The sequence below is a fragment of the Corticium candelabrum genome, chromosome 1 (assembly GCF_963422355.1).
Source record: "Corticium candelabrum chromosome 1, ooCorCand1.1, whole genome shotgun sequence".
Taxonomy (NCBI): domain Eukaryota; kingdom Metazoa; phylum Porifera; class Homoscleromorpha; order Homosclerophorida; family Plakinidae; genus Corticium; species Corticium candelabrum.
Window position 1 is genome coordinate 8,604,574 of NC_085085.1, and position 27,729 is coordinate 8,632,302.

General features: G+C 40.6%; 1 protein-coding gene and 1 pseudogene across 1 annotated transcript; both read right to left on the reverse strand.

Moving 5' to 3' along the window:
* On the reverse strand, positions 1 to 27,081 carry LOC134191143 (structural maintenance of chromosomes protein 3-like). The gene is made up of 17 exons (XM_062659727.1): positions 26,988 to 27,081; positions 26,696 to 26,832; positions 25,455 to 25,602; positions 25,237 to 25,384; positions 24,204 to 24,423; positions 22,722 to 22,803; positions 20,613 to 20,732; positions 12,177 to 12,248; positions 9,331 to 9,405; positions 9,165 to 9,273; positions 5,264 to 5,334; positions 4,442 to 4,618; positions 4,094 to 4,306; positions 2,831 to 2,923; positions 2,676 to 2,768; positions 570 to 744; positions 1 to 334 (listed from the first exon to the last, which is right to left on the reverse strand). The coding sequence occupies exons 2-17, from the start codon at positions 26,749 to 26,751 to the stop codon at positions 156 to 158; spliced, it is 2,031 nt and encodes a 676-aa protein (XP_062515711.1). The 5' UTR covers positions 26,752 to 26,832; positions 26,988 to 27,081; the 3' UTR covers positions 1 to 155.
* LOC134190425 (uncharacterized protein ML0396/ML2692-like) lies at positions 20,841 to 22,236 on the reverse strand (annotated as a pseudogene).
* Positions 27,082 to 27,729: the final 648 nt, after the last annotated feature.

Below are 27,729 nucleotides of genomic sequence, written 5' to 3' on the forward strand. Positions count from 1 at the left end.
TTGCGATTCTCAATAAACCATACTTTGATACAATATGTTAGGAAATATGTCAAAGTGCTAACAAGTGACCACAAACAATAAGTTCTTGGGTTAGCCTTACACGTTCCATACCACTACACGACTCCACTCCTCCACACACAGTTCTTCAAGTAAAACTAACTGGGCACTATGCCCTCTTGCACGAAGTCATACGCACCTTCCTTCTCTACTGGATGAATGGTACTTATTTTATTGGCATAGCGCACACCATAGAAACAATGGGCCGAGTCCAGCAGTTCGGGGCAGAAGGTTGTAGTAATAAACTGAGCATTCTCCGACAAACGACCAATCATTGCTACAGACACAAACGACACAGATTATATGGTGTGTGTGTGTGTGTGTGTGTGTGTGTGTGTGTGTGTGTGTGTGTGTGTGTGTGTGTGTGTGTGTGTGTGTGTGTGTGTGTTGTGTGCTATAGCCTCGGCCTCACAGACTAGTGTAGCGCCAATTCAATTCGTGTTGTGTGTGTGTGTGTGTGTGTGTGTGTGTGTGTGTGTGTGTGTGTGTGTGTCAGCACACGTATGTCCAACCTCCCACTGCTGATCTGTGTTTTGGGTCAAGAGCAGCATCCACTTCATCAAACAAATAGAATGGTGCAGGATCACACCGTTGAATGGCAAATATAAGAGCAAGAGCAACAAGTGACTTCTGCCCACCACTGAGTTGTTGCATATCACGCATACTTTCAGTTTCACCAAATGTTACCTAAACATAGTTCAATTAGTTAATACCTGCAATTAAATTCCACATATAGTTTCCCTAGCACATGCTCAGTACCAAAACATGTATGTGCTATTGTTGTGCCTAACATGCACTGGCTCGTGACCCAGACAACTCCAGCCACAAAATATGTCAGCTAGCGTCTTTGCTTCATCTATCTTAACTATTTCAAGCGCAAATCTTCACAGGACACAAAAGTGTTTTTGCCACCTGTATCTGATATAGTCTCGCGTGGCCAGACGTTTGCGAGCGGGGGAGGGGTGTGTGGGGAGGAGGAGCCTGTAGTACGTCTGGACACAGTGGCCGGGTTTTTGTTGGCGATGCCAGAATCTTGGCGTGACCAATCATGTTGCAGAACCGCATTATGGGCGTAACTTAACTACCACGTCCGGGACTTCATGGCTTCAATCGCTAAAATGTCGTACGATGAAGAGTCGATTTCACTTGCCATTCTGCTTGCAACTAAGTCTATGGGTACCTTGAGCTTCGACCTTTACAGGAACAGGTAGTGAAACACTTTGTAGGAGGTAGAGACGTTTTTGTGTCCTTTCCCACTGGCGGTGGCAAGTCGCTGTGCTACACCATCCTGCCGTTTGTCGTACCTCCGTTTTTTAGTGCAAGGAAGATTGATACCAGACTCTTTGGCAGACCGTTTTACTGGAGAACGAGCTCGAGTTGAAGACGCTGACATCGGTATCATGCGCGAACGTTCTGATGGTTCATATCACCCTCTACTTGCTGAACCTGAACATCTAGACTATGCAATTTCCCAACGGCATTGACCTGCCCTTGCAACTCTGCCTCCTTCCTATTGAGCTCATCTTGTAGGGATTTCAACTTCTCTAGATTTCTTGCGCAAGGTCAACAGAGCCAAGAGTGTGGTGGGAGCATGACGCTCACCGAATCAGGGTAAAACTCAGCCACAAACTCTTCTAAGATCACGTTAAGATGTTCATTGCGAGAACTGTGCACTAAACGGCGGGTCGCAGGTTTCTTAGTCGCTTTGCAAAGAACGCAATCCATCCAATCAGCCTTGTAATTCTGACATCTGGTCAACTACTTGCTGCAGAGGAGAAGAGCTCTGTCTGCGCTCAAGTTAATTAATTTACAGTTCACAATAGAAAATTGTAGGATGAAAAAGACACTTTCAGATATTGTAACTACCTGTACTAGTCATTTCGCACGGTAACAGGTAATCATGATGTCATGCATACCAGCGGCCAACAAAAACCCAGCCACTGTGTCCAGATGTTCTTCTCGCCCCCCCCCCCCCCCCCGCACGCGAACGTCTGGCCACGCGAGACTATATCTGATACCGGCAGTCTATCCATCAACAACATAGCAGTTGTCAACAAAGAAGTGGACGGAGAGAACTTGCTTTTCGCACAAATTAATTCTGCACTACTAGCAATGTCCCATGAAATGAAACGACTTTTTTATTCCTGCACAATTTCTTCTTTCAGGGTATTCATAAGGCCTATCTCGGTCAACCTCTTACTGCAGCGTCTTTATCATTCTAATTCAGGCTAGAGAATGACTGCAATGAGCTATGTCTTCAGTGCAAATTAGAGTGTCCAAGACTTCACAAGTTATTGAGTGTTTGAAGTAGTATACCTAATTCAAACAAGATGAAATGCGCATGCGCTAGCATGAACGTGTACACATAGAACTTAAGCTGTTTTTCAACATCCCAGAATTCTTGTCACAAATTGATTATACATAACTACAGCTCACAAAGCCCCTTCACAATGACACGTACATTCATAAAATCAAGCATGTACATACCAGAAACAGCCTCAAAAACACACAGTACCCCAACTAAACACAATTTAGTTTACTTCACAAATCACTACTACAAACACCATAAAACTATTCTAAAAGATGCAAAATTGAACAAGAATGAGACATAGTGTCACCTGTATTGCTACTCCAATAAGAAGCTCTGTTTCCGGTATGGCACGCTGACTAAGTATACCACTGCTTCCCACACTGCTCTCACTCTGACTAGCCTAAAGCCATTGTCAATATGTTTCAAGTAAATAACAATAGTTTGCATTCACAAGGACTGTACCATTACAGCTGCAGGATCTCTTCTATGCATCACTAGACGTCCATTTCCTTCAGGAACCAATTCCTTGAAAACTTCCTCAAAATACTTGGCAACCTGGTAAAATTTGTTCCAGAAAGAGTTTCAAACTCATAAGCAACATTAGAAATCTGTTATGTCATTAATATGTCCCATTAATTAATCTGGGTGTGCCTTGTTACCCACCTAAGTCAATTACTACCTGCACAGCCAACTGCAAGCCTTCCTACCTGACATCACCTTTCCTGTTCGTCTCTCCAGTCTGTTTAGTAGGCTTAATGCGTGGAAGTGAAACGACCTACAGCTTCTGAAAGCCCTTACGTGAAACACTAAAACTTTATGTTCTCAAGACTCTTCTACACGAAGACAAATGTTATCATCTGACAGAATGTAAGAAACCTAACTGACATACAGATACACTGTTACAGTGTACATGTGAGACTCTGGCAATGTATTTAATTATGTCGTTGTAATATTTCAAGTCATATCTATCAACAACAATCAAAAACCACCTCTTTTACATCTATCTACATTACTTCATGATTGTTCCATTTCCGTGTCTCGTTGTTCCTCTAGCTCTCTGCAAATTAGCTGTTTCTACATATCTGTTCAAATCTAACTAATAGTAATTATCACTCATTGATATTAATTGATAGTCAATATAAACATCATCCTGCTCAAATTTTTCTACGTGAAATCCTGCTAAGTCATACTTAACAATCCATCTTAAAATGAACGTTTGCAATAGATCAATTACTAGTAGTTATGATCTATTCTTTCCATTCTTAATTAACAATTTAATAAAAATTAAATGATTAGACTTCTTCAAATATTTGGTCATTGTCTAGAACAATGCCCAAATTCAATCTGTTAACATAATTACAAGTATTGAGTCAACAAAAAGTTGTCCCTTACATTATTTGATATATAATAATGATTTCACGTAGACTTACAACCTCTACAACATGCAATGTACAGAGCTATCTGAGCTTCTGAAAGCTGTTGTCGTGCTCATCCCTGGTCTGCAGTCTCTGTATTCAACCTTATTGCAGCTATCATTGACATACTGATCCGCCTGCCTATCTGATCACTGATCCATACGAGTAGCCGTAGTATTCCGTTGTCTAATTGTCTGTCATTAATGTGGCTTTCAATCTATTCGTCAGTCTGTAATTTCATCTACATATTTTGTCTGTACATGTGTATAAGAAAAAATATATATAAATAACCCTTCCTACCATAATTCACCTGCCGAAATGTGAGATCGACTTGTTCATATTTTCGATGTTCTAACGTATCTAACAGTTCATTTATGGACTCCAGAGACTCATCCATCTCTTTGCATCTCTCTCTAAGTTTCTCCTGCTGTTCTGAAAATGTCTGAAACTGATCCAATGCTCTCTGGTTGACATGTGAATACTTTTTAAGTCCAGCATTAGTAGTTTGCAACAGTTTTACCAACTAAAATCAAACAGAAACTTGATCAAAACTAAATTACAACAGAATGTCTACCCTGTCTGTGATCACTTTCAACTTTACATCTATCTGTCTGTCTGTTCGAGCTCTACTAGACTTCATAATAGAAACTTCACTTACATTTCTCAAAGGCTCTCTCACATACTTATCAAATGCCTCTGCAGGCAAAGAACCAAGCTGCCTAATTTTCTTCACATGCTCTTGTTCTTTAGCCAGCAGTGCAGCACGTTTAGAAGCCCTCTTGTCAAACTGTTTCTGTCGCTCCTGAATCTCTGCCTCCAAGTCACTCTCTTCTTGCTATCATCAATTAATATAATAACATTAATAAGCATCAAAGCACAAGTGCACACACACACACAGCATAAGCATGGAAACATTGCACATGCATCATCAACTCCTGGTATACACAATGCAGAACACAACAGACTCCACTGACAGTGTCATTGCTTCTCTTTCAGAAATTACAGAGATGTAATCAACAATACAACAATTACTGATCATGCTAATAACTATTATAGAAAACACGTGCAATGTACTACTAAATACTAAACTAAACCATTGCAAAAGCGGCCTCACAGATGTTACACAAGTTTTCTGCAAAATGTCACCTGAATCTTCAATGTGGCCCATCAGTATCAGTTCTAAGTTAAGTACACTTGAGTGTCCAACTGTTCATGGAGTCATCACACTTTAGTACAGATGATGACTCTTGGCATGATGTATGTAGCTATAGTACTGTACCATAATTACATGCATCATGCAAAGAGCTATCTTCTAACGATAATTGTTGCCTGTTGACAGCAAACACTGAATAAATCAGTGCAGCAATGACTGTATAGACTAAGGAATTTTAAAGCAACAATTAACAAGCAAGTAGAACAATGTTAAAAATTTCCTTCAAACAGTGAATTTATTTATCTCAGTGGTTTAATTAATACACACCCTCTTCTTCTCCAGTGACTTTGACAGATAAGCAATCTTCTTGGTCAAACTATCTTCTGATTCCCGCAGTCCTACATAAGATTCATAACATTATGAGCTGTCTGTAAATGTTGAGAATTTTCAGAATGTAATGTTACAAAAGGACCCTTCCGCCTACCCTTGCAGTTTGTACAAGAAAAATATTGCAAACACGCAGTGTGTACATGCAAACACAAAGTCCAAAACTGGTAGCCATCAACACAGCATAAAGTAATATTGCAATATTTATTATATTCACAGCTAAGCCATTTATAATAATACATACTGAACATACAGGATATTAAGTGATGTAGCTATAATCTACAATCAAACCAATCTTGTCTATTGTACAGTCTTTCTGAACCAACAGATGAACAGAAAGAACAAGAGATAAATCCATAAATAAAATTTTAAATAAATCAAGTTCAACAGTGTCATGTGTCTTGCCATTGTGTAAGGGACACAGTGACATAGTGCCACAAGCACATTAAGATGGAAGAAAAATCTTAACATATTGGGCTTTCTTGCTGTTGCCCACCTGCCATGTTTCGAGTTAAAAGCGCTGTGAAAAAAAGCGTGGCTGAATCACATACACTTGCATACAAAGTTGACACTCAAAAGTTACCCTGTTGCATTTGCATGTAAATCTCCATGTAACACCAAGAACTCACACTGCTTTCACATATCTTGTGTTGTGTTCACATGCGTGTGGTTACACAACAGTCTGTGGGCCAATTGCAAAAAAGGCTTAAGAAAATGCCGTCAGTGCACCCTTTGGCAAACCAATTTTTGGCACTTGGAGCTTGTTGTATGACTCTAGATGTTTGAGTATACCTATGTTTGGTGAGACAGATCGTGTCCGATCACCTAGAACAAGACCATTTTGCAAATTAGCCACGCGGCAATGAATTGGAACCGCGAGGCCTAACGTGCGTTATACAAGTTGAGACAAATCCTGATCTTGTGATGGTTTCTGCTTGCTGTACGTTACTGTCAAGCTTCCGACACATTAGCTCTTGCAATTAAGTGATAAATACCGCTCTACAAAGTCTTAATTAAAACTTTAGTCCCAAGTTGTAACGTCAACATGTTGATGTGAGAAATTGTGCTCTGACTGTTGTACCTGAAATGTTGCTGTACTGTAGTACAATACACTGCACTGATGTGCTGCAAGTCCAGTAGTTTGCGTAGTATTAGTGAACTTTATTGAGGTTGAACTAGGTACGTATGTACACAGCTTGTACATATACAAAGACACTCGAATGCAATTCTAGCATTGATCATGACTGCCTATCTACGAGCTAGTCTTTTGGCTGGTAACTTTGATGATCTCATCAGTCTTTGCTCTGAAGTAACTGCTCGCTGTGAGGTAGAATACGATCTCGCTCTTACCGGCTTACAGCAAGGCCAAGGTGAAGCAAAAAGGGCAATTCTTTCAACAACGTTTGCTTAACTAATGATGACATAAACTTTTGGGTTTTGCAGAGAAAGTAAATTTGAAAACATTTACCCGTGTTGCATTTACCAAGAGTGAAAGGCAATCGTTCTCCAGCGGTACAGTTTGTTTTCACGACTGCATGGCTGTGTAAAGGGTATAGCATGAAAATTATACAAGAGCCACATTATTTTTCGGTATTAAAATGTATCATTTTAGACTTGGCTGTCTTTTGAAGCCTCATCAACAGAAGCTAGTGACAGTGAACACAGGAGAGCGCTAAGTCTAGCGCAGAACACCTCATCACTCTCTAACTCAATTAATAGTGACCTTGTCTGGAGTACAACATGTTATAGTTATCTCTAATTGACGGAATCGCTCTTCTACAAGATACGGCGTCTTCCAGAAATCAAATTGACTTCGTGATTGATTGTTATCTGCATTTGCCAATTAAAAATTAAATTTGGAAAAAAATTGCCATGCATCAATTGTCACACCTGCTTTCATCATAGTACGTACAATGATTCGTCACCAGATGCTTCATCGCGACAGAAAAGGTTCATGGCAGAAGCAAATAGAATAGCATTTGTTGATTTTCTGTCTAAGAAATGACATGCATGCAGCTGCCAAAATAAGCACGTTTCCTTGATGGTAAGTGTGAATTTGTGTGTCACCACAAACTACAAATCTATGGTCTAGTTGTCACTGCCCAGCACTTTCATGCAGAGAAGAAGCATAACATCCGAATATTTTTACACACCAACCATGCAGCAAACACAAGAGCATCTCACATATTGTCATCTGTTTACCAGATAGTGATGTTTTTAGTGACAGCCTGCTCAGGCGCACATCAGACCCCAGCACAGATTAGATGGCAGACAGAGTCAAGAAATCAAAGGCGCTGCATCAGCATGACAAATATTGCTTGGTAGGTAGATGTGTGTAAAGCACTTCCCAGGTTGCATGCATGTAACTAGCATCAGCGATACTGACTATATTTAATTGGAACTTGTAGTGGTCATCATTAAATAACAAGGGGGACTCTAGAGCTCTTCACATGCATATACACTAGGACACCACTTATCCGATGGGCATCGAACCAAAAGGACGTCGGATAACAGAAAACATAGGATAGCTGACACATTTTGAAAAACAACTGCAGAATACTTAAAGAAGCTTAACATCTAATTGTACATGTAACAACTAATACAGTACAACTTATTTGCCTAGGGAGAACACTAATGGGAACTGTCAAGACTTAAAGTAACCACTAATCTTAGTCTGGATCAATGCTTTTGCTCTTTTTGCTGTATTTTTCATCAGTCGCCCATTCAGTAGGACCATTGTGCTTACTGAAACTTCAGGTTGTTCTTGCTGGTACTGAAGAACCGTTTCTAGAGCTTCACATTTAATTTGACGACATGTGGATCACAGATACAGTACTGTACGCACAGGAATCGTACATCCTAGCGTGCGCACAGCCTCGCAGTTCAGACAAGCCATGCACCGTTGGATAATCCGTGCTGTCAGATAACTGAGTGTCGGATAAGTGGTGTCCTACTGTACATCATCTATTTGAGCTCCACTAAATACATCTGATTTCTGCTTTAGGAAAGCATGTCAACCATACCAAAATTTTTTGATAGCAAATCCAACTTGGCAACATTGTTAATTAGAGAAAACTCTGTTTTAGTCAACTTTGGACACTCTGATGTTAATAAAAACATCATTTTTGTAATCACCGCAAAAAATTACATAGGATAGGCTAGAAAGAAAATGGTTTGCCATGGGGTGCACAGAAAAGTCACATTTCTGGACTTGGCCCACGGACTAAGTGTATTCCAAGCTAATACCTGTTATGTACATCTCACACGGAAAAGTGTCATCCATATTAGTTTACTCTGTAAAGACAAGGTCCTTACCACCCACAAACATAAAAATTACAACTATGAATAGTATCAACATTTATGGAAAGCCCCTTTGTCTGCTAAGAATCATCTTTGCTGTAGTCAGAAGACTGCATTTCTCCCAGACAAAAATCAGAACGATATGTATTCTCTATGACACTACTCTAAAATCTTGCAACAAAAGATCATAGCGATTGACGTCTATTGTAAAGACCATAAACAAGAAACTTTACAAATAAGAAATCTATGTGCTGTTATGTTAACGGTTTTTAGTCATAAAATACTGACACATTTCTTCCTGTTCATCAGTGCTTCAATAACAATTGAACATTGACAATTAAAACACCCCGACTTTCTACTCTTGTATACATGCGTGCATCCGGAAAACAGTAAAAACTTAGGGAAATCATAAGATCTATTTCCACACAGTAGTAGCTTCTGCAAAGCAGGCAGATGAACTCTTCTAATGCTAATGCAGTAGTGCAGTATATAGTGCTACAATGCAACTTAACTCCAGAATACTCAGTACATAATCTCTTACTTGCAAGCTGCTCTTTCAAATCACTGGTTAAAGACTCCAACTGCTCATCTTCATGCTTGAGAAGATCGACATCTCTCACCTGCTGAGCTACAGAAACATCATCCACCACCTTAATCAAAGAAATGATAAGAAACAGATCAAAAAATTGCCAAAGACAGATTTAGACCTGTTGGAGTTGCTCCCTACGTCTATTCAAGTCTTCTTCGAGAAGACTTTCAAGTGTCCTCTTCTTCTTCTCCAACTAATCAAATGAGTATCAAAAGTCTCATGCACCAACAGTCTAATCAGTAAATTACACTACTCCTGTAGTAACCTATTTACATCAGCAACTCATCTTATAAGATGCATAGGAAAGTGAACTGTTCACTCACTGCCACTAGCTAATATGTACTTGTTATAAAGACACTGCCAAAAGAAGATTCAGTCATCGGATCTTTGCTAGACATAATAGGTACTTGGTAGAATATGTTTTGTTCAAGTCAATTTGGCTAAATGTTTGCATCCAAAGCCTACTAAGTATTCGTATTGCTAACAATATTTTCCTGTTCAGAAAAGCAAGACAACGATAGAGAACCTGTGTTGCACCACTTGCTTACCAAACAGTAAACAAACAAAAGACCAATTTCTTCACAATCAAATTGATTTCCAGACATTTCAGAAACACTAAATTCAGGAATTGGAGGTGATGGAGAGTTGACGGACTGCAACAGGAAATGATTACCCGAGGCCCAGATATCCGGGCTAAGGGTATAGTGTCGTCTGGCAGATGACTGTACATACGACCGTATTTATACTCGATTAGAGCAGATGCAAATGAAGCTATTCCGACCAATAAACGAGAAGTAGTGTCATTTCCAACCAACAGACAAATGTGATGTCATCATAAGGCTCCATCTCTCTTTGTTTGGTAGCTGTGCTACGAGAATTCAGCCATCAGTTGTCCATCCTGTACATGGTGTCTAGTCCTTTGCTTTGCATAAGGTTTAGCACATAGAAACAACGCCTAGTCTACGTCTGCACGTGCATGTTTTCCCACCAACAACCAGGCGTCTAGAGAGCAAAAGTGCTGGATTCAGGCACCATGCGGTACGTGTAGCTGTACCTGACTTGTAACATTTTGCTTGTTCCACAGTGTTTCTGCATAGTGGTTCTGCAGTCTGACAGCTTGAATTTTTGGTGTGCGTGGCTGAGTGGCTACGGTGTTGTTGCAACAATCACTAGTGTCGTCTTCAACAGAAATTTGCCACTCCACGAAATTTGCAAAGGAACGTGCATTGTCCATGACAGCATGTCTGTTTGCCGAAAAAAGCGACTGACCTGCAAATCTGAAGACGAATTACACGCTTTGCACACCTTTGTTTAGCGAATGCATTGGAAACCTTACTAAGTTAGCTGAGACGAGTGAGTTGGGCTAAAACCTCAGTATGCAAAACATTATCGCATGACGAGATATGTGATTACAATACACCGACCGGGGGGGGGGGGGGGGTAGCACTGTAGTGCTTTTCTATTCATTAGGCACTGTTACCCAATCAGGAAAGCACAAAAACGAGGATGACGTAATCATGCAGCACGAGAATGGTAATTATTGGAACGGAACATACATGTATCATGAACACTGTCGGACGTGATGGAGAGCTGTCCGTCACGATCCATCATGTCTTCATCGCATATTGCAAACCAGCCTTACTCGTACGCAAATTGCAACGTGGTTACAACCAACATGCAAATGTTGTTGGGACAGTGTCAATTATGTCAACCAATCAGCGATTAGCCACGCCTATTCATAAGCAAATCAACACACTGCATTTTTATCTTCTTTGCAGGACGTTCTATAGGCCTATAATTAGATTACTAAAGAGACATCACACTAAGGAACGTGTGTGTGTGTGTGTGTGTGTGTGTGTGTGTGTGTGTGTGTGTTGGCGGCCTTACCATATGAACTTGGAATTCTGTTGTAGGGCGCATAAAAGTTATATGCGTGGGGTCACTGTACTGTTGTGACCGACTTACATGAGCAACTCATCTTATAAGAGATGTAAGAGTGAACTATTCACTCACTGCCACTAGCTAATATGTACGTGTCATAAGACACTGCCAAAATAAGATTCAGTCATCGGATCTTGCTTCAGTAGACATAATTGGTACTTGGCAGAATATGATTGATCAAGTCAATTTGGCTAAATGTTTGCATGCAAAGCCTAATAAGCATTCTTATTGCTAACAATGTTTTCCTGTTCAGAAAAGCAAGACAATGATAGAGAACCCTTGTTGCACCACTTGATTGCCAAACAGTAAACAAATAAAAGACCAATTTCCTCATAATCGAATTGAATATAACCTCAATTTACAGACATTTCACAAATATTAAATTCAGAAATTGTAGTACATTATGTCTTCCAAGTATGTAGCACACCCTCCTGGCAATTTTGTTAAGAACTAGCAACTTTATGCCCACACTTCACATAGCATTTAAAGATGTGTCACTGGGGCTATGCTGTAGCTATGCAAAGTTGCGATGTTCACATTCTCTTTACATTGTTCTATCTATATACTTCACTGACCACATGATTAGTTAAAACAGCTACATTGCTAACATTCAGAATTTAGTAGAGCTATCATGAGACTTTTATGAGCTACCGTTTGCATAGCAAAACAGTCACACAACCAAAGACAAACAATTTCTTAATGAGAAATAAAATGATATACTGGGAACAGTACAAGATGTAGCCCAAATTTTTTTCCTCCAGACATCTTTGTATTTGTTCTGTCAGTTAGAAAGTGTGTATATACCCACCTATTGTCACATGCATGTGTCATGCCAAGAATGGACCAAGCCAAAGTGGACTCCCGTAAAGGGTTACGGGTTAGGGTTAGGGTTAGGATTCATTCTTAGTTGTTCAGTTTGTTTTTGGCTGCCAAAATAAACCTGCGGTATATTTCGGCCCTGGTCGAAAATTTTCATTACAGATGCACACAATCAACTTATGAGACTGTGCCATGCATACTAACCTCTCCTTTGATTGAAATATATTCCTTCAACTGTGACTGACATTCTTCAATCTCAACCTCCAAACGCACAAGCTGAAACAAATGATACATCTTTCTTAAGTAGCTGCACAATTACAAACAAAACATATACAAGAAGCAAAAACACGTTGTCATACACATTTTGTTAATCCAAGCTACTACAGCAACAAACTGATTACAATACGCATCCCTCACCCTTCATTTCATAAAACGGAATAACCTGAAATAGCCTTCTATATGAGTACACTAATCCAGCACGACATTCTACACCCATTGATACTGCTTCTGGAATCAGGCAATTTGTTTTGTTACCGAGAGTGTACCTTCTTTTTATGAACAAATTATAGCAGAAAGTGTCTAAAACAGCGTTTCATGGTTAGAGAGGCAGAAGGGGTGTAGCCAGGGCACGTACAGTTTGTATGAAAAGATCTTTGAGATTCCCTTCTTTGCCCGGGCTGATTGGATTCTTGATTGTTAGTTAATATCCCATTGAAGACAAATGAAAATATAATCGAGTGTCCCATTCCGAAAAATGCTGTTTAGAAACCTCTATCCAAGCAGCACTTAGATTTCATGAGCAGTTACTTACTCACTCGTATAATTGGTTTCTTGTATATATGCAATTCGTATCTGCCATTTCGACAATGTTGCTGGTGTTGCGAGGAACAAGTGCATCGAACGTGGCAGCTATTCAACGAGCGTACACAGGCAGATCTCATCTCTCAGGCATTTCGACAGTCCCGTTGGAGGTCGTCACTTTGAAGATGTTGCTGGTGTTGCTGAGAACAGGCGTATCAAACGGGCAGCTATTCGACATGCATACACAAGCAAACGCAAATAGGCATATTTCTCAAGGACCCAGATATAAACTATATACTGTAAACGTGGAAATTTTCGCGTGTTTAAATTCTCATGTTGTTTTCATCAGAGACCATTTTGTGTGTTAAAATTTTCTCGGTTTGATGCATGTCCCGTGGTTCTATGCATCACGTGGTCCACCTATGGCTCTGCTGAATTGGTTACGTAAAGTGGAGGATGTAGAGAGAAGACCGTGTCTTCCGCAACCCACTGACGTTCCCGGTCTACCTTCTACGACAGTAAAGGCTGCAAATGATTTTGTGTTGCTTCAAGAAGGTCCCCCTACGAGGGCTGACCGCAAGCGAAAAAGAGAGAGTGAGTACTAAGTGTACAGTGCCTCGAAACGATTGAGCATCACTCGTTATGCAAGCAATCATGGAGTTGCACGAGCAGCCAGACACTTCAGTAGTGTACTGAGCCATCCAGTGAACGAAAGTACAGTTCGTTCAATGCAGAAAAAATACCTCCAGAAGATTAAGCAACACACGATACGGAATTACATTTTGAAACTTCGAGAAGCAGGCGGTGTGGTCATTGTACCCATAGTGATAGCAGTTGCTTGTGTGATCATCGCCCACGAAAGAAAGGACATGCTGAGTGAGTTTGGAGGTTCTTTTATTCCAACAAAGAACTGGGCTCGTTGTATGCTAGACAGGATGGGTTTTACCAAACCGAAGGGAACCAAGGTTGCCAAAAAGAAATCTGATGACCTTCATGAGATACAACAAAATTTTGTTTTGAAGTTTCTAGATGTAGTGAGTAAGCATCAAATCCCAGCAGATATGGTTGTGAACTGGGACCAAACTGGAGTCCGCATGGTCTCTTCTGGTAACTGGACTATGGAAAAGAAAGGGTCCTGTCAGGTTGCTATTGCAGGTTTGGATGATAAACGAGAAATTACGGTATTGCTTGCAGTCAACATGTTAGGTGAAACCCTACCCAGTCAAGTGCTTTACCAAGGTACCACTGATCGTTGTCACGCCAGATATGACTGTTCTGATTCTTGGAACATAACTCATACTGCTTCCCATTGGTCAACAGAAAGCACCATTTTAGAATACCTAGAGAAAGTGGTCGACCCATACTTTGTCCTGAAAAGACAGGAATTAGGACTGCCCGAGAAGCACCATGGCTTGTTGATTGTTGATGTTTTTAAAGCCCATCGAACAGACGCTGTACGAAAATTCCTAGATGCAAGGTACATTTCTGTGTTGTATGTGCCAGTGTCCTACACAGGCAACTTGCAGCCATTGGATTTGACTGTCAATAAGTCATTTAAAGAAGACTAATGGCAGTCATTTCAAAACTGGTATGGTGATCAGGTCAGACAACAGCTAGACAGGGGTACTTCTATGTGCGACATTACTGTAGACCTCAGATTGTCCACGCTTATAAGGCAATATCTGAGTGTCCTAGGCTCATCAGAAGTGAGTTTTCTCAGGCTGGTCTATGCATGCCCTTGCCCCTTCCTTGTATTGCTTCAGCAAACACTCAGTGTCTGTTACTACTCCTTCGCAGTCCAAGAAAGTAAAGTCCTATGACCAGTGTACAGATGACCTTTGCAATGATGCCTCTGTTGCATTGATTGTAGAATACTTCAAGTCAGTTATTTCTTATGTATTACCATCACAATTCTGCCAGGCAAGATTGAATGGGCGAAATGGCAGGAATGCTTCCACGGTTATATCTATTTGTGTAGCTACCAGGATTATGCTAGATTGCGTGCAAGTACCCGATAGTAGTACTGTAGAACCATCACAACAGACCATCAGAGCTTTCATTGCATGTATTGAAGAAGGCAACAAGCGTCATGATAGTGCTGGGTGCAGAGGCTTTTTGCCCGTTTACGGTGCGATAAAGAGTGCCTGTTCGGATATGAACGTGACAATTGCCAGAGGAGGAAATTTTGACGTGTGGGATTACGACCAGTTCAAACAAGATCTGCTGACTATCAGAGACAGCTGTTTGAGCAGGCACAGTCCATACCGGTGTACTTGTACTGCCAAGTCACTTTTCAGCCGCAATTGCATTCGATCCTCGCAAGTTGTGTCTTGCTATGTTTGACAGCCACTCTCATCATGGCAGTGGTATGAAGCTTGGTGCCTCCATAGCTGTAGCTTCATTAGATGACGTTGGTATTCTGCACATGGGAGAGTTTCTTGATTTGCTCTCAATGGAAATGGCTTAGCAAATGGAACTATGAAGGGTGCAGACATTATGTTGATTCAGTAGTTTGAGTAGAGTACTAACAGCAGTGCAGTTTGATTCAATTGTGTTGTGTTACTAGCTAGTACAGTAGTACTTCTACAGTATACAGTACATTCAGTATAAAGTTTGATACTAGTGAAAAGTATCCCTTACACGGGACTTTGCACTGGGATGTCACGTGAGGAATAGACCACGCCTTCGTAAATTTTCACGTCGTGTTTAGTTTTGCGGAAAAACTTCAACTGCGAAAATAGCGAAAATTTTCATCACGCGAAAATTTCCACGTTTACAGTATTGCCTTTTTCGACTTTGCCGGCAATAAACAACACATTCAATACACTCAACACACACCCCACACACAAATAAAATAAAAATGGATAAATGTTAAGCCCTCATGTCATTCGACGTCGACTCTAAGGTCTGTTGCGGAGATACAGGTCCCGTGCCTCTAGAAACAGGGCTAGAGTTATCCAGGGGCACTGACAATGGCGCAGCTCTGGCACTGAACACCAAGGTCCACAAGTACCCATCTGTTGCATGATGTTAGCAGTCATGTCCACCCCAGTCAATGACCAGGTACCACACAGACACACATGCACACGCGCGCGCGCGCGCACACACACACACACACACACACACCTATCTATGTATCTATATAAAGGAAAGTGGTCCCATGGAGTGCAGCCATTTTGAATTTTTGTTTCGTAATTGCACACAAACTGCTGTTCCTTTCCTCTCCTCCTTTAGCACATTACCTTCTCTACTTTCGAAAAGCAACTAGTGCTCTTCACAGTGGCCAGTGCCCTGTACTTTCCTTTGTGCTAGCGTTTCAAAAATCATGATGTCACAAAAGTTCATTCCCTATGCGCTCGCAAACCGCTGCACTTCTTGCTTCTCCTTTAGCATGAGGTCTTTTCTCACTTTGGAATAGCACCTGGTGATGTTATCATGCGTTGCTGGCGTTCATCTGTAGTTCTTGATGTCATCCTATACTCATTGCTGCATCAACTATTGTGACGTCGCATAAACTCTCTGCTGTTTTGGCTACAGAAAAGTGACAAAAGTTGTCATTATATCTATCTATCTATCAATATATATATATATATATATATATATATATATACTAGATACATGACCCGTCCTTCGTACGGGCAGAGTACTGTAGTGTTATGACAGAAGACTCAGTTTGAGCGTGTGTAGACACGTCATGTGCAATTTTTTTGGTAAAAATCGACACACTCCCTGTGTGGATTCAGTTCCAATGACTGGTGTGGAAGTCTGTTCAAATAAACTGGAATGTGCTAATAACAGTGCGCAAATAATCCCGTTGAAGACAAATGAAAACTTAACTGAGTGTCCCATTCCGAAAAATTTGCAGCGACTTTTCCATTCAGAAATATTTAAATCTGACCGAGCAACAGAAACTTGAAAGTCACATGCAGTTTCTTACTCACCCATAGGATACATGCAGTAGCTTGACATGCAGACAGGCATGATTTAGCGCACTGTTTGCTCTCCGTTTTCAATGTTTTCACACTCCCAGTGTAGCGCTCGATGCAGGAAACGTGTAGGTTGGATCCAGTGCAAACGCAGGCACACGTCTCTTCAGTGAGCCTTCTCTGAGCCATTTCAACAGTCTCATTGGATGTTATCATTTCGAAGCCGTTGCTGCCGTTGCAGGAAACAGGCGTATCGAATGTGGCAGGTATTTGGCAAGTATACTCGGAAAACCGAAGGAAGGCGTATTTCTAAATACCCAGATATCCTATACACAAAAATATCTTGTCGTTTTTGACGTCGCCGGTAATAAACGACTCTCTCCTTGCATACCGTCCGAGGTCAGCTTAATTTTGGTAGAAGTTCGATGAACCGTTGCAGAGTAATTCGCTTGTGAGTGGAGGCGGGTCCTCCTGGGATATTTTAGAATATACTCAGCACGTTTCCAATCTATACGCACTGACTATTACTAAAGTGAACCTCTATGTCTTTGCTCTGGGCGTAGTTTGATGTTATCCAATGCGCGCGAGTAGAGGCGGGTCCTCCTGGGATATTATAGAATATACTCAGCACGTTTCCAACCTACCTACGCACCGAACAATATTTCTTTTCGAACTCTTATCTTTTTGCTCTGGATGTAGCTTGATGTTTAAGATAAGCAACTCAACTACAGCTTGCTCAGATAACGCAGTCTAATGGGACTGCTGAATAGCTATGGCATTGTGATGTAACAATGGCATGTGAACAAACAATGGATAGTGAAAGTGAGCGTTGCATTCTTAGTTATGAGAAAACAAAACTACCCAATAAGATTGAGTTCACGCAACGGAACTTCCTTCAAATTGAGTCTATCAGGGGCATTCAGTTTCCTTCTTGAACAATGAACAGCATTATGTCGTTGTACGATGCACCCTCAAATGGAGACCTGACTGAAAAAGCTGGAAGACGACGCCACCCTGCCCATGTTCTTACCCATGCCGAGTTACGCCGGTACCCCAAATTTAGCCTCATGGGTGATCCGGTCTAGCCGGCTATCAAACTTACACACACACACACACACACACACACACACACACACACACACACACACACACAGCGCCGATTTTAGTAGTAGTAGTAGTAGTAGTATATACAATGTCATATGTATATATATATATATATATATATATATATATATATATATATATATATATTGTGCACAAAGCGCAGATTTGGGCAATCCATGAATTGCCCATATCCACATATGATGCACATGACATATATAATGACTATGTTAAATTTCCACTATGATGAGAAAGAAATTCATTTCATTGTTTGTACGTAACAAACATTGCTTGTCCCAACATACGTTTAAAGCTACAAGTAAGAATGAGGGACCCTATTTAATGGCAAACAGCAAGAAGCACACTCAGTCTGTGGCTATGTTGTATGTCATCCAAAGCACAATAGCCAAACATTAAATCACACCAGTTTTGCATCAGAATTTAATACTACTGAATGACCAAGCACTAAAGTGCTAAACCCACGGCTGCTATCCATCTTGAATCTAATTATTCAGAGCCAACAAAGAGCACCAGAAAGGGCTGAACTCATTAATTAATTGGCATGTGGGATTGTTGACATTCAAGGGCTATTGATTTACCTCTTGTACTGAGAATGAAAAGAAATCATCATATTGACCCACACCTAATTCCAATTGTCCGTCTCTTGGTCAGTCTAACCACAGACCACACTACTGTAACCCTAGGGCATGCATGCCTGGGTTAATAAATGAAGTGTCACGTCACATTTGAGCTTTCAAAAGGCTTCTTTAGTCACCATACTAATAGTCCATCAAGTAATATTCTACACTACACTTTAAACTGTAAAAATGTGGCTAGCAGACATTGCCAATTTAAACCACTGACTCCAATTGCCCAAACACGGCTGTAGGAGCAAGTCTGGTTTTGGCCAAACCATCTTCCAATAACAGTACTTCCGACAGTTGACAATTGCACAAAACTTACTGTTAAAATGTAGGTGATTAAATAACTAATATATTCATAGTTGAAACAAAAGAAACTAGAGCATCTTGACCTCTATTTACGCTGCCTCAGGTCATTACGTAGCCTGATAGTACAGTAATTGTTGGTAAACGAGAGCAATTGCTCAAGAACCCATTGTGCAAAAGTTTAGGTAAAGTAATATATACCAGTATGCCGGAAGACTGCTCTCTATGTATTTTGGACCACACCCTTAGACAGGACCACGTTGGAAAGCTTCATACGGCCTGATAATACAAACTGGCATTCATAGTGTGCCTTTATACAGTTCAGATATGTGAGTGTAACTACCACATGTGACAAAGTATAAAGAGCTTTAGTGGCATGTTGTGTGCAATGTCTAGCTATAGCACAGCTAATACATTAATGTTACAAGATACTTAAACTGGTACTGCACATGAGACAAATGTGCTTCTATGCAACTAAAGCGTGTGAATTAGTAGTATTTAACTAACTAAAATGAAAAGCATTGTTGGGGCGAGCCTCAGTGAGAACAGACATAAAACAGTGATTTGTCATCGAGGAGAACTTGCATGTATAGCGCTAACGTGAATTTCTTTGTAAAAGCAATGTGTTCTCAGTTAGTTGCATTTTGGGCAGCAGTTGTCAAGCCATCAGGAGTTCGAGCGTGTTTGAACATTCTCTTGTTAGTCCCGTGGAAATGGGACACAGCAATCACTTGTGAAGATGTTAATAGTTAACATCTTCCTTTCTTGATGTGTCATGAAGCTAAGAACAATGTATGTAGAAATTTGAATTAGACACAAACCTGATTCATACACCTCCGAAATGCAGAACGCAAGCCACTTTGTGGTATACATTGATGTGATTGCTCACACTGTACATACTCTAGCAAACAAATTTACCGGTGTGAATTTGGCTGCTTCAAATCAAGCTACGAGTATTTCATACAGCCCGACTTGGAAGAGCATTTGGACATCACGGAAAACTTGCACGTGTAGGTATAGCGCTAAAGTAAATTTTTTAGACTCAAGTCAGTCTCTCCCCGCCTTTTTCATTCCCCTGATTATCAATCCTTGCCGGAGAAAAACTGGTACCGAACCGCCTTCTTCTGGTGCAGTTAATTTTGAACAGGTCACACTTCTCAAACAGGGTTACATGCATGTACACAGCTCCCGGTTGCCGTTTAGTAGTCGTCACTTGTATCATAATATTGTGATCTGTTAGTTAGTGGCATTGTCTCTCCGCTGAAACTTAAAAATCCAGGAAATGACCAAGGCAGAGAAACACTGGCTCAAGTCTATAAATTTCTTTGTAAAAGCGACGAGTTCTCGCAGTTAGTTGCATTTTGGCTGCAGTCATCATCAAGCTCGAGCCTGTTTGCACATTCTCTTTTTAGTTCCATGGGAATGGCGTGCAGCAACCTGGAGAGCAGTACATCTATTACACTTACACCTGCACTGTGACATCACAAACTATCATGTCTGTGATTGGATCTAAATCAACATCATTTCTGTCAGTCAGCCAGTCGTACAAACACTAATCTCAACACAGTACAGTACACATAGAAAGGGTCTCGCCAAGGCTCGCTCCAATGATTGCACTTGTTGAAGAGGATTAGGATAAACGGTTAGAGTCAGGCTTAGGGTTAAGAAGAGGGGGAAGAAAGAAAGGAGAGAGAGAGGGAGAGAAAGAGGGTTGAGAAAGAGTCAAAAAGAGAAAAACGAAGAAAGTAAATGAAAGAATAGCTCACAACTTCCACAAATTGACAATTGGCTTATTAAGTGCCTACAGTACACAACAGTGAACTACCTGATTCTAACATACACATTTCATGAAATCAAATTCTCACCAACTGTCTCTCATCTTCAGCAAGCTGTGACTGAAGTTCTGAATTCATTTCTGCTAGTAGAGAGTCTTTCTTGGACTGGTTGGCTTTGATGCGTGAATGAACATCATATAACATTTTCTCCTAAAAAACCAAAATCACACATGCAATCAATGCAGTCAGTAAGCCAGTAGTACAATGACTACAATTCATTAGTCAACAGTAAAATAAATGCAGGCCTGTACACTTAGCCTAAAGTCCTTCAAGATGCACTAGAGCCAACACAACAAATCCACATTTCATTCACATTTTGTTTATTTATGTAGTCTTGCAATTCTCCTATCCTGGCATTTTAGTGCACAGGCAGCATTAAGAAAGTCTAAAGATTTAGTAAATCTTACTTTTTTCTACCCTTGAGGTAGAAAATAACATAATAGCTGTGTACTGTAGAAATGAAAGTGAAGATTCTAACAAAGATCCAATTCGCCATTCTAGTAGAGAAAGTGGCCAAACTAAACTCGCCATCAGGTAGGGTTGATCAGTGTAAATTGTCGATCTCTCAGAACAATCAACAGAAGACTAATACTGTCACTTTGTACCTTACTGGTGTAACCATGATCAGACTTAATAATGCCAAGAAATTTGTACACAGAAAGACAGACAGCTCTTGTGTGTGTGTGTGTGTGTGTGTGTGTGTGTGTGTGTGTGTGTGTGTGTGTGTGTGTGTGTGTGTGTGTGTGTGTGTGCATTGGTTGGTGTTATCAATCTCGACACCCTGGTTCTCCATCAGCAGGTCAACATGCAGTGGCCAATGGTTATGCCCACTTGGGACTTGATGTTGTCACCAACGCCATGGCCTTGAAATGATTCCGCCCGTGGCTTTCCAAAGTGATGAACACCACAATAGAGTTAACCATAGTGCAGTGGGTGTGTGCTCCACGTATCACTTGGTCACCATCTTGCTGCCCACAAGCAGATAGTTGATGACCACATCCCCTCCTGGTTCCTCAGGATACCAGATACAGTGTTGCGCAGCAATTACTACTAGGTCAAGCATTTTGTAGCCTCTGCCAGTGTAGGTTATGCCTAGCTCCACCAGCACACCCAGGTAAGGCATGTCAGCAAATTTGATGGTGTTGTTTGGCTTGGTGAATATGGCCTGAAAATGATCTTTGCTCACCTTGCTCTAGTCAACAAAGATGAGAGCAACCGCAATATCTTCAATGCAATACTAGACCAGGAATTGGTTCATCACTGAGCGCTTCAACATACTTATGAATACCCTAAACCAGCAAGAACGCACAGTTGCCTACGCCAATGATGGCAACATTTATTTTCCCAACTGAGTTCTCCTTACAGCTTGCCTGGGCCAGAAATCATCCGAGAAAAACACCAAATGACCTACTGACTGTTCACTCAGCCTGGTAAACAGTCTAACATAAATGTATTGGACACATGCAATGCCCAACGAGACAGCTGCAAAAATTTTGCTGATGCTGATGCTACCCTTCGACAAAAACCAAAGATAGCTGTTTCCCTAGAAGTATAAATGAGTACCTGGTCTTTGACTGGTGACGGTAGCGACCACCAACTGTGACTTGACAATCAACCACTGAGGAACTGGTGGGACTCACACCTCAGTTGGCATCACAAGCCCGTGCTCCTGCAGGTACCTGGCCCAGCTCTGAAAAGTTTCTAGTAAAGGCCTACAGTTCTCCTGAGTAGCACACAGAAGTCCAGCCACAAGGCCAGCCCAACTTTGAATCAGGCAGCTCCTGATGTTTACCGTTTTACTGTTTACCGTGTGTGTGTGTGTGTGTGTGTGTGTGTGTGTGTGTGTGTGTGTGTGTGTGCGTGCGTGTTAGAAATTGGCCGCTCCTGATGTTTAGTTTACGGATTATCCAAGCATGAAACGCTTGAGTACAGTAGTGAAGACGGTCTTGTGATGTACGACTGTACGACCTGCTAGGCTCTTTTCACTCATCCCCTACCACTAAGAGTCATGGCTCTCAACTTGGTACACATTAAGTAACAGAAAACGTATTCGTTTAATCTTGTTTTTATAGCAAAATACTAGCTTACAAAAAATGACAATAAACTGACAATATGGTGAATAGATCGTCCATCACTTACTTTCTCTTTGATAGCTCGTGCTACAGATGACTGCTCTTTAGCTAGTGCCTTTATGTCAGATTTCTGTGCTTCATAGTCATCTCTACAAAGCAGAGGACAAATAGTCACGCCTCACTTCAAAAGAGTGAATGAACATTACTTAAGCGTGACAATAAAATGTACTGCTTACCAAATAGCATTAATGTAAAGTGTATACCAAATCCTGCCGTAAACATGTACCAGAGCTGCATACATCTACTGTAAATGGCATTCCACTCCCAAAGTATTGTTCTATCTGAGCAATAGTTGCCAAAGTAGACCACTTACATATCAGTTCTATCAGTTCTATATGCATGCAGATTGATAAATATCTGCTGCACTAACTGTAGCATAAAACAGCCAGGTATCATCCTTGATCACCTATTGTTACGAGTAACTGATATAAGAATATCAATCTAATTTGCAGTTCTAGGTTTGTCTGTATGATGTACTTTTCCCTAAAACTAACATTAAATTTTTGATATTTTAGTTTATATAGTAAAGTGCAAAGTTGGTTTCCAGTCATTTGCTTCCAATCAAGAAAGTAGCTCGGTCATAATGTAACCAGTACCTTTTAAATTTAGGGAAAAATCTTTCACATCGCTAATACTGTATAAAATGAAATATCGGTAAGCCTTTGTTTGACATTATCTTCAAAAACAAATTTGCAGATGTTATGTTGGCGGTTCATATATCCTGGACTATTGATATTCACGTAAATTATCTAGAACCTGTTGTTTTGGGCATCTTCCTATTCAGAATTTGAGAAAAGTAGCTAGAAAACCATGCATAAAACTGATTTCAGCAGCATAATATCTTTGTCTCCCAATAGTCATTGAAGTTGACCTATTTCTCAAGTGTATGGTTTTCTTAAACTTCCCTCCACGTTGCCATCTTTACTGTAGTGTACCTCCTTTCAAGTAGAGTAAAGTGCTGTCCATACTGGCAACTGGATCGCGATCGGTTGAATCCAATTAGATATAGTGGCGTTACCTCCACGTATGCTACACCTGTAGTTGGAACATCTGACGCTCCTCATTCGTCTTTGTTCTCGTTCACCTTATGTCGCTGTATCAATGCTTTCCACAAGCAAAAAACCCACACGTACACATTGATCATCAGTCACGTGATACCAACAATGAGGCAGAGGTAGCATTTTCAAAGTGCAGTGTGGACACTCGTCGCTATCTGTGCTCGTTTTCTTGAGGTACAGGTGGTACACTGTCACAAGCTAGTGCACACGGTAACTGGTTGATGACAAACATTGCCTTCCTATGGCAAAAAAAGTTGGTGAATTCTTAATTGGCGGTAAGTCATAAAATCACCAATTTGCCAAAAGTAAATTCTCCAGCCAATATTTCATCTTATACAACATCCCAAATTACAATGGTACTGTACCAACTTCTGGTTTATCGCATTGAGAGTGATGCTGCTTTCTTCATAAAATCAAATTTACCAATTTACCTGTGTCTAGCTTGTTGTGTTTCCATCCCACTCAGCTCTTGCAGCGCTCTTGTTAGCTTAGTATCAACAGCATTCAGCTGGTTCTTCACATCACTCAATTTCTCATCAGCTTCAGCAAACTCTTGATGCTTAGCAGTGATGTTAGACTGCAGTTTCAGCCTGTTCTGTCGCTTGTCATGGTAACCACCAGACATACCACCTTGTTTACTCACTTGATCACCTACAACAGATTGAGAATAAGATACACATAATATTGTAATACCTACTGACAAACAAAATGAGTCTGTTTAGTCATAAAAGAAGATTGCCAAGAGTAAACTGACACTGTCGTGGAAATGACATGCTGCCTTTCAATTTTATGAGATACATTTCTCAAGTACTGTAACAGAAACTTTTAGTTAGAAAAGAAAAGTGAAACACAACAGCAGTTGTTTCTCAAGCACAACAATGTAAGATTCGTTATAACTGATACTTCACTTTAAAATGATCTATTAAATAGCCTCTCTGTCAAAATTTCTTCAAATTGAGACTGCACAAACCTCCCAAATTTTCGAGACACAAATCATCTTATGTATCTATGCATAAACGTGGCATTTCCATCACATCCATACTGAGGTAGTTTTTTATTTCACTGCTGGGTTATGCCATTGTCCAAAACATGTTGCACATTCAATCAACAAGTTATGCTGTGCTTGCACCTCCTTTTTTCCACCTTCAAACAAGAGCAGGTAGAAGTAGAAACTTGTCCTCAACTGTCACTCCCTCAGAACATGATACAGACAGTGTGCGTTAGTCTTTACAGGTATGACATTGTCACATTATGTCACACACGTTCAATCCTAGATCAGCCTTAATTTTTTGCCATTATATTGCAGCAGGGAGTAATATGTTTCAGTGAAATTGCCCCTACCCTTGCCAATTTCAAGACCTGTAGCTTGTATACAGAAAGTAATGCGTCAGTTACATTTACATTTTAGTTCATTTATAACAAAAGTAAAAATATTTTGATTCACATCTCTGCACATTTACACACCTTCCAATGTAACGCAGTTGAATCCTGATTTTGCAACTCTTACTGCCACATCCAGAGTTCTACAGATCAATGTGTTACCAAAGACATGCTGCATGACACCAGTCAACTTCTTATCAAACTGAAGCCTATCAATAAGAGGCCTGGCATCCTACAAATATAAAACACAACTAGTCAACTAACTAACTAATGAGACAGTATTGCGGCTGTTACCACCATACATCTGAATCAGGGTACTTTAATTGTTTGGGCCTCATGTTGTTCAATGGCAAACATGTCATTTGACCAGGATATCGAGAGGAATTGGCTGTCATCACTGTGGCCAATCTCTGACCAGTTTCCAGTGAATCAACAACAACATTAAAAACACTGCAAAAACAAACATATGTACCGTAATCTAACATAACTGTCAGAAAACAGTAACAACAGTCAAAGTACTGAAAATCATCTATAACTTATATCAATGCTATCCAAACCGTGCTCACACCGAATACTTCCCTAACTATCATTAGGCTAATTATGATTAGAGTGCTGCTAGGTTAGTGTGTTCACACAAATCGTCATCATCATTACATGTTAGTAACAGTCATGTGTGCACGTGATGATAAGCTGTAGTACGGGCTTTACACACTCTAACCCGGGAAATTTCCGTTAACATACAATCCAGAGAACATTGGATGGATGCAGCATGTGGCCTGGGCTTGCGAGAAAATAACTAACCCTGCTGATATTCCAGAAAAAAACCTTTTTTCCTCCTCCAATGGATCTTTCTCCGATAGCGAAGCTAGCGACAGTCACATGTACAGTGTCATCACAAGCATAACCAGACTATCCATTTGGTGTATATTTCACGCACATGCAACTGTCATGTGCCACCACTAACGATGCTAATGCTGCTACTCTCTGTACGACATTAGAATGGTGTTATGCAAATCATGGTCCGACCTATGTGAGCAAGTAATGTAAACTAATCATGATTAAGGCCCGATGCTACCAACCTCCCAAGACCAACCTAAAATGTGAAAAAGCATACTATAAGTAGAAGAGTGTGCAGAGTGCGACAAGAGTGTGCATGATGTTCAGCAAACGACAATCCAAATGGGACCCCACTGAGAGAAGCATTGCCGTTTCTGATTAAAGAGGATGCATACGTCTACACTTCATCATTTATTTAGAAGATTAGAAGACAAGGCTGTAACGTGTCTATCGGCTACCAAGAATCAGAGTCATACATCTAGCCTCGTGTACAAATGTATGCTCAAGCCTCATCCAGAACTCACTATTTCTTGCCGCCGAAGTCTTTGTGAGCTGCAGTTAAGTTTAGAGAGCTCCTATTTTCATTTCCAATGTTTTGATGGCCCTTGTTCATGTGCACAAGGTCATTAATTCCATTAATTAAAATAGCTAAACTAATTGATATGGCCTCTCTGTTCCTCCTGTTGTTCACTAGATAAGGTCATACCTTGAACCAGCTGCCACTCCTGCAGCTGTTTCAAACCGTTCATCACAAGTGAACATCTCTAGAATTGGACCATACACTCCTCTTAACTGTTTCTCCTCTGCAATTCGTCTAACGCTGTCTAGCCCATCAAAAACTGCCTGCAACAAATCCCACAGTGAGCAGTTACCACAAAGTAAACAACTACAACTGGAAACCAGTAGACAGACTTAGGCAAAAATACAATAAGGAAAATACATAAAGATATCTAATCACAACAGTCAGAATACCATAACTGAAAATTTTTGTTCCCAACCTTAGCAGCTGTTCTTCGAAGCTGATGTTGAAGATTCTTGATCTGTTCATTCAGCTGTTGAATTCTTGGCTCAAGTTCACGTTCATTTGCCCAAAGCTGTCTAGAACAGTACATACTCAATAAATCTCACAATCCAATCACAAAACCCATTCATATATAGCAGTACACTCTATGAAATCAACCTGAAAGTTCAAAGTATGTGAAGCACTGCCTCATACAAATACTCCACATTAGAACATCAATGAAACCTTCGCAAGGCTAGAGTACAAAGCTTTACAAAGCTAGTAAGTTACTTGCAATTGTGGGTAGTTATTATATGGTGCAGACACTTGCAAATTCGCCACTCACCAATAGCAAGTACTCTCTCATCAAGGGTCGTTTAAAAATTATTGACAGGTTTACACGCATACAAAGCACACACTAGGAGGAGAAGTAATGACCTCTAAACCCTATACAATGCTGATTGGTTACCAGTGGCTGAGGCGTGTCTTCACCATCTAATCTACTGTTTCATCACTGGAACACAACAAGCAGTGTTCACGTGCTACTGTTCTCAACCTTGTCATTGCTGCATTTGAGGACTGAATATCAAAAAGAGCCCAAAGCATGCAAGACTGGTAATGATGCAAGCTAATGACGCAAGCTACTCACCCGAGCAAACATAGTGGCCCACACAGCGTATTATGATTTTGTACCAGATGACATCATAAACACCCAGGTGCCTCTACCACAATACCACAAC

Coding starts and splice junctions, on each gene's coding strand:
- LOC134191143 (XM_062659727.1), bottom strand. CDS start 26,751: ATGTTCACTTGTGATGAACGGTTTGAAACAGCTGCAGGAGTGGCAGCT. Junction 9,406..12,176: donor ATATTTCAATCAAAGGAGAG/GTTAGTATGCAT, acceptor TCATTTGATTAG/TTGGAGAAGAAGAAGAGGAC. Junction 2,924..4,093: donor TCGATCTCACATTTCGGCAG/GTGAATTATGGT, acceptor AAATTTTACCAG/GTTGCCAAGTATTTTGAGGA.